Source organism: Tigriopus californicus, chromosome 11, assembly GCF_007210705.1.
Source record: "Tigriopus californicus strain San Diego chromosome 11, Tcal_SD_v2.1, whole genome shotgun sequence".
NCBI lineage: Eukaryota > Metazoa > Arthropoda > Copepoda > Harpacticoida > Harpacticidae > Tigriopus > Tigriopus californicus.
The window spans coordinates 9,630,106-9,642,248 of NC_081450.1; the positions used below are offsets into that span (position 1 = coordinate 9,630,106).

General features: G+C 43.4%; 2 protein-coding genes across 2 annotated transcripts; one reads left to right on the plus strand and one right to left on the minus strand.

Annotated features, from left to right (window-relative positions):
- Window positions 1-3,208: 3,208 nt before the first annotated feature.
- On the plus strand, window positions 3,209-5,944 carry LOC131890623 (transcriptional repressor protein YY1-like). Its single transcript, XM_059240018.1, has 4 exons — window positions 3,209-4,505; window positions 4,595-4,787; window positions 4,871-5,260; window positions 5,422-5,944. Exons 1-4 carry the CDS (start codon window positions 3,623-3,625, stop codon window positions 5,600-5,602), a joined length of 1,647 nt encoding a protein of 548 aa, XP_059096001.1. The 5' UTR covers window positions 3,209-3,622; the 3' UTR covers window positions 5,603-5,944.
- Window positions 5,945-5,980: 36 nt separating this feature from the next.
- On the minus strand, window positions 5,981-9,840 carry LOC131890624 (uncharacterized). The gene is made up of 2 exons (XM_059240019.1): window positions 8,632-9,840; window positions 5,981-7,021 (listed from the first exon to the last, which is right to left on the minus strand). Exons 1-2 carry the CDS (start codon window positions 9,251-9,253, stop codon window positions 6,078-6,080), a joined length of 1,566 nt encoding a protein of 521 aa, XP_059096002.1. The 5' UTR covers window positions 9,254-9,840; the 3' UTR covers window positions 5,981-6,077.
- Window positions 9,841-12,143: the final 2,303 nt, after the last annotated feature.

Sequence of the window (12,143 nt, forward strand, 5' to 3'; positions counted from 1 at the left end):
GCCTAGAGGGACCCACAGAAGACGTCGACCAAACCCCAACCAACTCAACTTAGCCCAGGAGGAGGAAGCAGGCACGACCAGGACGAGGACGAGCTAGGGAAGAAGAAAAGGAGGAGGAGGAGGCCAGTCCTAGATCTCAAGGGGAAGAGACAGGACAGGGCCGTCCACAGATCATCATACAACGACCTAATAAGTGGTCTGTGGGCCGTGGCAATGAAGGGCAGCCCCGGTTGTTGACTTGTCTTGGAGGCAGCCCGCTCAGAGATTCTCTGTTGAAAAATTTCTGGCCCAACTTATGGCCAAATTTTCCAGCCAGTGCCAGTCCTACAAGGCGTGTGAAATAGTTTCCATCACTCAAAATATGTAGATATTTACAGATGCGAAAATCAGCCGAAATCGAAATCTTACGAAATTTGTCTCCAGGAGGCATTTACGAAATTCGTTCATCATTCTTGTTTTCTTCCAATTTCTTTTGAATCTTACACATGTACCAATGTAAAGAGCGGTAGAATCTTAAGAAAACCGCGCCATTTCTAGTATAACACGTATAACATGCAGGGTATTAGTCGCTCCTCAGTAAGAGGAACGGGTCAAATTTACAATTACTTCACCAAAACGAGTAGTTCGTTACACAACCGTTACCAAAAGTTGTAATGGCGTCAGTTATTACCATTACTTTTATAAAATTTCAGATGACCAATATTACAGGGTGATTTTTGCCTCATCAAGAGCATACTTTGCCAAGTCAATGGTTACATTTTTGTTTCAATCCATCCTAAAGTTCAAAGTTTACATGCCAACATGTTATGCTAACGTATTTTTTGGGTTGGGGGTGCTAAGATCGGAGGGTGCACCTCGCCCGGCCAGCAAAGCCAGCCATCACATCAGACAGTTCAAATTCTGATAAGCAATTTCAAGTCCGTATCAGTTTTGGTTCTCCATCTGTGGGTGTAGCTAGCGCCTAAAAGTTTCCTTGAGAAAGGTCGGGGAGGAGATTCGAACCGGGGACCTCTCTCATGATAGGGAACCGCGCTAACCACTCCACTGCATTGCTGCCATTCTTGGCCATGCTTGCTTGGCTAAGTCAATGAAAAAACATAATAGGAAAGACAAAATTTGACAAAGCTCAAATCACCGACTCAAGCAATCTGCATTCAGAAAAAATCCAGACTGGCCAGATCGATCAGTTTTGATGGCTAGACCTTCACTTTGGCAGCCCTATCCTGAACTTGACTCGGTCTGGACAGTTCGTGCGCTGAAGGTTGTTCCAAGCCGTGGCAGGAGTAGAAACTTGCGCAAAGGTGCGCGCGGATTAAACTTTAGATTTTTAGGCAGTCGTCTTGATGGAACAAGAGAACGTCCTTGTGGTCCCTGACCAACTGTAAATATGCATTTGAGACCATGACTGGCCTTTGAACAACCAATCTCAAACGTAACTGGAAATTATTGGCAACACCAAGGTCCATGTTGTGATAGTTTATAGAACTCACAGATTTGAAAGTGAACATCGGCGCTAATTTGGCATCTCTACCTCTGTCATCATCTGGGGTGTTGAACTTTGCCAAATAAGATCTTAGGCCCACTCAAAGCTTCATCAAATTTAGGTCCATTGTTAAAACTCAAAAAAGCTCAAAAACTGACAAAAGCTGTGACAAATGTCCTTACCCTGTACAAAAAGGTTTGCAGTCTGAAACAAAAATGTTGCATTTTTTTTATTAATGATGAGCTTCATTTGAGGAACGACGAAAATCAATATGAACGGCAATTTTGTGTATGATTATCAGACATTAGTTGCACTTTAAGATCGAATAGTCATCTAAAAAGGATCGGTGTAGTAACAAAAAAATCATTCGTGGTTGAACCCTTTGCGCTTTTTAGTGTTTCAACACACCGTATCAGATATGACCTTACTAAACAACGCAATACTTACAAAATGGCGATTTGATCAAAATCACACTGTTTTTTTAAGTCTAATGTTAGATCAAAGTGGCTCAAAAGGCTCCATATGCAATTTTGTTGTTACGATTGGAGCAATAACTCACCTTTTTCAGACACAAACTGCCCAATATATCGTACTTAGATCATCTTTTTTGTCTTCTTAACATAAAAATGCATTTTGTATTGACATCTCATTTGCTGTGTAGAGAATGATGGAAATGATTTTTTGGAGAAAAACCAATTATCAACACATACTTTTTCAGGGTTTAACAGATGAAATTACGTGTTTCCAGTACGACTTAAAAGGGCAAGAAATTCCAAGACCATGTGCAAAACGCTAGTCACAATTTTTCGACACAAACCCTAAGCAAAGAAGCCCAAAATTTGCGAGAAAGTGCGAGATAAAAGATTTCAAAAAGAAGTAGTGAAGTGGAGCTACTCGTCAATTCTTAAGGAACCTAAGTTCCCTTCCCTAAATTAGGCTCTTTGGCACCAAGGCTCAAGAGCTGAAAATCTCGCTGAGTCGAAGACTTGCAGCTGGGGGATTATTAAACATATTTGGTTACTTTTCGACGGATTCATTGGAGTCATAACCATTTCAGCATTTAACTCCTGTAATTACAGCTCTGGTTTATAATGATTAAAAAAGCCTATCTTATATCTAGTAGTGATCGGTGATCGTCGTTCCCTCCTATCTCTTTGAGAAGGAGAAACAAGAAGGACTCAGCTGCAGCAGTTGTAAACCCATGATTCAGCGTGGCCATGATACCTTAGGATAATGACACTCTAAATAAGGTGCCCTTACCTAAACCATCAACATTGGTACTGACAGGTGTTTCAAGCTACATGAACATATTCAATGATGCAAATGTTATGTTCAAATTGATCTGAACCAGCGTTTTTGTCAACTGCTTACACATGCTTACACATTGACTTGCGATCCCTGTTCGACCAAAACGTGTCAATTAACGTAACGCCGTCACCTTCATAACGTGCTATAAAAGCCAAATCAGTCTAGCCAAATAGTTGAAATCAAGCCATTTTATGCCCTCCGCATCGCTATCTAAGGTCCAATTCAGTTGAACATTCCGCTACTGTTGATAAAAAACTATTTGATAAGATATCTTCAATGTGACAACATTAATCGCATGACATTCATTTCAAATGTGATTTCTGTTTTGTGTCCAGATTCTGACGCTGACGATGTTTGCAAGTGTGGCAAGACTGGAACCAACAGCAGTCGCCAAGCCAGAAAAAGAGAGACACAGAGACACAGAAACAGACACACGTACAGACAGACCGAGAGCCAGACCGAGGTACTCACAGAGTCGCAGAGTCACAGAGGACGAGGAGGAAGCCAACGAGACCCAAGGCACAGTCGCCCACACCATCAGACCCCGTCTGAGAACCGTCACCGCCTCGACTCCGTGACCTCGATCCCTGAGGGATTGATCGTTTCTCCCATTGAGCCATCCCAACGGCCTGTCAACTGACTGGTGAGTGTCGTGAGGGCTTGGCCTGGCCTAGATGATACACGTCCCTGTGTTGGCTCCGAAGATCGGGTCGATTGACGCCAGAGCTCAGTGGGGGTTGGGGTGGCAGTGTTGAGCCGCCCGGCAGGCATCAGGGTCCGATTGGCCAGTGAGTGGGCCTAGGGCCAGATTGAGGTGGATTCCCGCTCACCATGGCCTCGTCCGAGGTGAGCGAGGTCACCGAGGTCTTCAGTGTCTTTCCCGATGACGATTTAACCCCGGTGTTGGATGATGAAGATGCCATTAGCGGGATGCTCAATGGCACCCACCATCATCATCATCATCATCATCACCATCATCACCACCACTCTTCGAATCATCATGGATCCACGGATCCGGATGCGCCCTCATCCGTGATTTACGGAGGGGGGCACGACATGATCATCGGTGGGACCGAGTCGGCCGATCTTCCTTCAACCGTGGATGAGGACCATGAGGAGGAGGAAGACGAGGACGATGAAGAAGAGGAGGAAGAGGACGTGGATGATATTGACCTTGGGCCCGTTTCCGCCTTTGGCGGCGGGCCCCATCTTCATTCTCAGCCCCACCATCTCCCGCCCGATGTGGATTCGGACGATCCGGATGAGAACGAACATTCTTTGGATGCTTTGCCCCCGGTTCAACTTCAGTCACCCTCCATTATCGCCCGGAACAATCACCGACGAGTGGGCCCCGTTCAGCCCGCCCCGCCCAACGAGTTCAGTTTGAGCTCACGGGTCACGTCATCCTCGTCGGTCTCGCCCGCCTCGTCTTTGGTCAATCGATCCGGAGTAAACGGGAAGAAACGCCTGCCCGTAACCTTGGTTCGGGGATCCCCGCGTGTTAGTCAAACCGGAGGTGGATTCACTCATCTCACGAGTGGGGCGCCCGATGGGCGTAGTCCGAGTGCCAACCGCTTGAATTCGTCCAAGAATCACCACCGTGCTGACAATCACGGGGGTGATATCTCGATTGGATGGCAACAAAAGCAAGTGTCGATCAAAACGCTGGAAGGCGAATTCTCTGTCACCATGTGGGCCTCCGGCGTTGATGAAGGTGAGTAGCTAGCCTGATCCCGCACCTTGGGGTTTGTTTGGCTGGGTTGGAAAGTGCTAATATGAAGCGTTTGAATGCCAATGTTTTAGATGACGACAAAAAAGACGACTCGAATAGTGGCGGAGGCGTCGATGTCAGCAGTTCGGGGGTGCTAGATGATCTTAACTCGAATGATGAAGCAGATCCCGACTACACCGAGTACATGACAGGCAAAAAGTTGCCCCCGGGAGGAATCCCCGGCCTCGATCTCTCCGATCCCAAACAATTGGCAGAGTTTGCTAGGTAAGTTCTGTTTGTGCTTTGGGTATTTGTTGCACTGACGTGAAAATGAAATGAGTGTTTACGAATTCCGCTCTCCTCTCCAGGATAAAGCCGAAGCGACAATCGGGCGATGATGTTCCTCGCACTATAGCCTGCCCTCACAAGGGATGTACAAAGATGTTTCGTGACAACTCTGCCATGCGGAAACATCTCCATACCCACGGTCCTCGTGTCCACGTTTGTGCCGAGTGTGGGAAGGCCTTTGTCGAGAGCTCGAAACTGAAACGCCACCAACTCGTCCACACGGGAGAGAAACCCTTTCAATGCACATTCGAAGGCTGTGGGAAACGATTCTCTCTGGACTTTAACCTTCGTACCCATGTCCGAATACATACGGGTGACCGGCCTTACGTCTGTCCATTCGATGGATGCAATAAGAAATTTGCCCAGTCCACTAATCTCAAATCTCACATTCTCACCCATGCCAAACAAAAGTAAGTTTGTCGTTGTTGTATGCGCGTCCACCATTCACCTGTCAGCCACGCCCTTACTGACAATGGGCTCGTGAACCTCCGAAACGAGTGGAATATTAACGATAACTCCCAACGACCGCCCGGAAGAGCGTGACCATCAATCGAGATTTGTTCGCTTCCAGGAGTCTTCATCATCGTCAAGACAGCCTTGGAAATGGAAGTGACGTCAGGATATCGCCGATAGCTTTCCATTATACCACCAAAGGCTCAGGTCTGCCCAATATTGGCGATGAGGAAGATCAAGACGAAGAGCAAATACTTCAACAACAACAACCACCACCATTTGTAGTCTACACACAGTGAAACATAGATCCTCGTGCCTCAATCGGAGTCCCCGCCAACTTAGACATTCAGTGTTATGGTTTAATGCATGGACAGATCAACTAAAAGACAATCTAGAAAATTTGTGCATTGTGAGTGAAATGTCTATTCTCAAAGGCTCAATCTCCCCCACACACGCTTACCGGAGGAAGGCCTCATCTTTGTCTGAACGAGAATTGTCAAGCTATCTGATTGTCCCACTCCTCCTGTTCCCGCTCTCTCCGTTTGAGAGCGAAACTACTATATAACTACGCATTCACAGGAAGATTTTGAGGGTAGACATAGGTTCTATGATATTCTCGAAAATACATTCATACAAACATCCCCCAGGGCACTCACATTCAAGAAAGAAAACGATAGTACGAGAACCAAGGAGCCCTATTAAGAGCAACCAAATAATTATTTTGAAGATGATCCATTTAGTGAGGGATTAGTGAGAAAAATACAATCAAAAAAGTCAAGCTGATAAGCGTATAAGATTTGGTATATCTGTATCCATTTCACGATGACTAGTCACCATTGGAGGAAAAGTAACGTAAAACGAGCTCTGAAGATCCATGGAATTTCCCTTGGCCATTTGATCATGGCTTTCAAATTCGATCTCATCGAAAGGCGCAACATTTGGCCGATCAAGTGAACGATCAGTGAATGCTAAGGTAGTCTTCGTAATTGGTTCAACTGGAGAGGGCCTGATCATATCATGGTTGTGCCTTTTCCATCGACGATTGCTCCTAGATTGCGCTGCTCCATCGACAATTGTTGTCAAACGAGTCGTGTATTCACCTGGGACAGAGCCCGAGATGTATTGAGTTTGCACTCGGCTCCATAACGTATTCAAGTTTGCCTCATCTCGATCCTCCTTTTTGATACGTGAAACGGATTGTGCTTTGGGGAGGTATCGGGAGTAGATGTATTGATTCCTTGCTGGCTGGGCCTCCTGATCATAGATTCTTTCAAGATTATCATCGCCATTGCGCTCATCAAATATGGGATTCCTTTGATTTTCTCGTTCTGGAGCAGACCTATTCCCGAATATTTTGCGATATTTCTCAGCGTTCCTTTGAGCACTGGAGGCAAAAAACACACCATAAGCTTGCTTCAGTTTATCCAAATGGGATTTGGCTTCCACCGGCGACGTATCTGCGTCTATTTCAAGCACATCCGCTTGTTCTCGGCCAGTTTTGGGGTCAAAAGGCCGATGATTTGTGTCCATCTTGGGCCAAACTGAGGGAATCTGCGGTGTTAGAGGATCTTTAGCCAAGTCCAAGGCTTTTGTTGGGATCACTTGAGCCAATAACGAGTTGTAGTCGGCTTGGGTTGTCGAAAGCAAAACGGTTTGAGTGGACCAGGTGGGAGTAGGCGTTATTTCACTGGAAACGGCCTTCACCTCTGTCTCGGTGACTGAAAAACAAAGAAGCAAACCCATTCGTGAGATTTTTGTTTCGTTTATTTTTTTCAATCGAATTTTGTAGCTATAGCGTTGTTGTGTGCTCCAAATAATGGTTTGCATTTAATCAGATAATTCAATGGAAAAAACCCCTTCCGATTACATTTCGCTGAGTGCTATGAGCTTGTCGACCGGCTAATACTTAGTTATAAGTTGATTTCGTGTTAGTTTGGATTTAAATGTCATTGATTTGCATAGAAATTGACTCCTCGAATACCTTGAAAGTTCATGTTAATTCATGTTCTCATGTTCTTTACCGATCTCCATGAAGGCACAGAGAGTGAAGTGAAATTGTTAAATCCCTACTCAAACTCACTCCCAAGATTTATGGAGATGGCAAACTGGAACAAGCTCCTTCAATTTAATTCGAACATTACCGTCTTCTATGTAGGGCTGTAAAGAGTCGTTAAGAAAACCCATGAGACTGTTTGATGAGGTTTTAGAGATTCCGAAAGGCTTTGCATAAAGTTCATTGTCTTTATTCGAGGCCAAATACTAAGTGTTTCGCAAATGATTTCAAGATTTGACTTGTCTCTTCAAATCTTCGGTTTGTCGAGGCTGTAAGCCTCGTATTTTGAGCTAAATTTAGCGTCCTCGTTACAATACAACCTCCAATAAAAGTGCGGGAGTACTATTAACTTAATTCCTTCTTCATTCACTCAAGTTTCAGTCTTTTTATGTAAAAGACTCGCGAGTTAATCTTTGAACAGATCTTTATCGGCAAAACTCTTTAGGCCTTAGTCTTTGCTTAAGGACTCGAGAACCATACCGTCTTCTTCCACATCATAATAAAGACACACAAAAAAACTTTCTAAATATTTTTTGAACCCATTTCTACGTTTCTGTTTGTTTATTCTACAATATCACTGCTTGTCGGTCAAATGGCATTCACTAATTCAATAAAGCAGGCCACAAATGCTTATGCATTTTGTGTCACCTATGTGGGGTATTCTTTTACCCTTTTATCAACAGCAGTAAGATTGGAAGTATCTTCTAATTTACATTCTCCTCAGCTCCCATATCCTCTTTTCGTTTGGTTTACCCATCTTTACTTGAGTTGACAGGTTGTGATAATTCAAATTTATTAGTGATTGGAAATATAAACGAAATATCCCTGCTTCTCATTAATATTGTTTTGAATTTGATTCATCATTAATGTGACACAATTCAAGTCAATTGCTAATTGACTTGCGGGTTGGCTTGATATAATATGTCTTGGACTTGGATGGTTCAATGTAACAGGATCAGATATTCAAATTTCATTACAATCTGACGCTTTGGGAAATGATTTCAAGTATTGGGAGTAGATTGAACGTGAATTTCAAGGCCAAGCTTGGCAATGCGCAAAAAAGAGAACCTGATATTTGTAACACCCGAGAATTCATTTTCAATTCGACGACTTGGTTCTGCGCATATTTCAGTCTTCCAAAGTGCTGCATTTACCAAGTTTGAGATCCTTCTTGGAACTCAAAGTTCTTTCAAGTTTGGATTAAAAATTTGCCCACTGAATTTGAATGCTCAATTTCTCTTTTGGCAAATTCTCTCGTCATTTCACATCACCGACCTGTTTTTGCAAAAGACTCTTCAATTGTGGTTATAATCTTGGTTCCTCGGTAGATTATTGGAATTTCTTGCGTACTGGTCTCCATTTTAACTGTGGTGATCGTGGAAGTGTCGTAAGTCGTTGACCAAGTGGGCGTGGGCGTGACAAAAACGCTTTCGAATGAGAATGATGCACTTAACGAGGGAGATGCAGCCTGCTTCAAGAACTGTTCCACTTGGTTTTGGGGCAATTGTCTCAAGTTTCGTTCCACTGCATTGGTACTCGCTACCCCACTTTGCTGTTCCAGAATGGTCAAAAGCCCAATGATTTGCTTCAGGTTTGCATTTTCAGCTCGGAGAGCGGCACACGGATCCAATGTCGTGGAGAGCAGGTCCCCTGCATTAGGTGTTCCCACTAGGGGGAAAAGCCCAACTTGAGCTTGTAACTGACTGGCGAGAAGGGGATTCTGAACAATGTACTGGAGAAGATCGGGGTTAATTTGTCCCGTGTTCAATAGCGGCTCATTGCCTTGTACTGCACTAACACTGATGAGAGCAATCGTCAAGAAAATGGATCTAACTTGCAAAGCGAATTCCATGATCAGAGCTCTCGACCATCTTTCGAACCAACTGGAGAACGTCATAACAACGCAACGAAGGCAGTGGTGACTATGATGATGATGTTGATGCTGATGAGAAGGGAGGAGGAGGAGGAGGGGACGGCGGCGGAGAATTGAAATGGTTCGATATTCAACAACACCACTCCAGCCACCTTGATTGGAGACATTCCTGCCAAGGACGTCTGGTTACCCTTAAAAACTTGCCCGAGAATCCGCCCTTCATGGCAACAATCAACCCACCGCTTCGTAACAGTTTTCAGACTCGGTGAGGGGGAAAACTCAGGGAAATCCAGTTGTACGGATGCCTTGTTGATTGACGACTATCTTGCGTTAGGGTTAGTAAGTTGTCAAGAATTCTTTGGATACCAAAATGTCCACTCAACTGAGCACATCCCTCCACACGAACGAATGGATTCTCAAAATAATGGATACAACCTCGAACGAACGAACGAACGAACGAACGAACGAACAAAGCCAGGATCGTCCTGACGGGAATTAATACGTCGAAAGAAAACCGACGGCCAGATCTCATTTCCGAAAGTAATCCAAGCGGATCTAAATGTGTGTCCAAGTTGGTAGCCGGGTTTTAACAATTGGTTGGTCCGTCTCCGATGGATCGCAACTAATTCTGATCATGGTATGTGGCTGAATGCTTGAAGACTAAGTACGTGCGAGCGTCCGGCAGTAGCTATATATGTATAGACGACGAGAACGACAAATAAACCTTTGGTCAGTGATGCTTAAACAATCATTCAAAGGAAGCTTGGAATCAACAACCACTAATTTAGTTAGTATACGAGGAGTCTTTCAGCACCCATTGCTGTCAATTGGACAGACATTCCGGCCCAAATTCAAGATTAGTGACTTTGGGGAAGTGGATTAATAATCAGGTTTTCCTTGACGGAAGAGCCATGGAGATCTGGGTTTATAAACCGTATGTATGAAGCACAGACACCAGAAATATATTCAGCGCTTGCTTTCGTCGCTATACCTAAAAGAATGAATTATTTAATGCCTTTGAGTTGAGAGAAACCTTGTCCATGTGGTGGTGGATCCAGTTTTGTAAAAGATGAAAGGAAAGAATCTTATGTTCAACACTTTCAAGCCTTCTTTAATTCCAACTTTCTTATTCAATCCTTACCCTGCTACAAAAGCTCTTTTTCTTCCAACTCCTACGTACGTTTACGCATTGAAAGATTTGCAACACCACAATTTGCAAGTTCCAACTTTTCCATACATGAATAATCATTGGCCAAATCCTTATGACAAAAATGATTCCATCATTCCCTGCTATCAGGTGCAAGAGTTCTTAGGTCTTTGGCCTTGATTTATTTTATTCACAGGACTCTTTTCGACAAGCCTCCAAAGATATTTTTCCTGCTATGTGAACCCTGAGGCTTAGAGTGGTGAACCTAGACAGCTTATATAACAAGCTTGATTACTTTACGTAATGTGAGCCCATCTGGAATCTCTGTCTGTCACCAATTGAATTTTAGAGCTCCCTCAACAACCAACTGGGCCACATCGGGTCCAAGATAGTACGTACTTACATTGAGAAGAACCCCAGCTTGCTTCTTGGCGATGATAAAATATATGCACTCTTCATTGTCTATCCTCAGAATGTCGGCACTGACATGGTCGTGAACATGCATTAATAGATCTTTGGTATTCCGGTTCCATAATTCCTCTAAATGGGGGAAAGATCATGCTGGATACGAGGCAAGCAAAGATCTAGAGTATGTACGAACACACAGAAAATGGTGAACCTAAGGCTAAGGACTCAACAGAGAGGATGGATCGAAAGAAGAAAGGGGAGCGCATTTCCCTAATTAATTAATTCCACCAGGGCTTTGCTCAATGCTTGTGATGGAAATCTATGTTGCTGCAAAGGCTTCAAGGCAAATAGTACTCTATCATCTCCTGCTGTAGGGTTCATTTTACCCTTTCTCCTTAGACAGATGCCAGATGAAGTTGCTCTGTCATGGCTTCGTTTGTCAGTGAAAACTCGAAAGCCAATGCACTTGGATTTCAATCAAATGGTTTTACTGCGTTTTGTGACGGGCTTGCATGTTTGGAATAAAAAAGTTTTCTCTCAAAGAAAAAGACAAACCGTTTGAAAAAAAGCAATGTTTTGCAGACCCGAGGTGTACTAGATGGAATTATTTCCGAAAATAACAAAGGCAGTAACGTATAAGTAATGATTTCTATGAGAACAGAATGATTCGCCAGATTGATTTGGCAACTAAACAATAACTCCCAACATATATTGTTCTTTTCATAAAAACGAAGAAGAACCATCCAGCGAAACTTCATTTGATATATGATCGGATCACGACCATCCTACTACTATCACCAGTTTATGGTGCTTTGAGCTGGTTTTGTACCTCATCAATAGACTCTACATATTATCAAATATTCCAAGTAAAGCCTGACACTTCTTAAGACACTAATATGAATCTTTTAGTGTAATGGATCAAGCACTTACAATATGTGAAGCATTTGATGCATGAAATGGTTAAGACACATTTGATTAATGGAGAGAACCGACTGCAGCAGAAGTATCATTTCTTCAGTTCGACCAAGGTTAGTATTTTCAACTTTTAGTATTTTCAACTGGCTGGAATTTATTTTTTTAAACTCTTTATTGCGAGATCTTTCTCATTGGATCACAGGTTTGTTTTTACAATGTTTACAATATGTATATTTGGATTGTCACATTGGTTTTTACCCATGAATACTTTAAATATGGACAGGACGTAAAGACTGTGATTTAAAATTTCTGGCTCTATTCAAAATATTGCGTTCTACTTCAAATGAGAATGGCCCCAGGTCGTTATGTACTTCAAATATCAGCTCAATCGCAGGACTGATACAAATGCCCTGTCAAAACTCACTATATAACTCTACCCAGAAT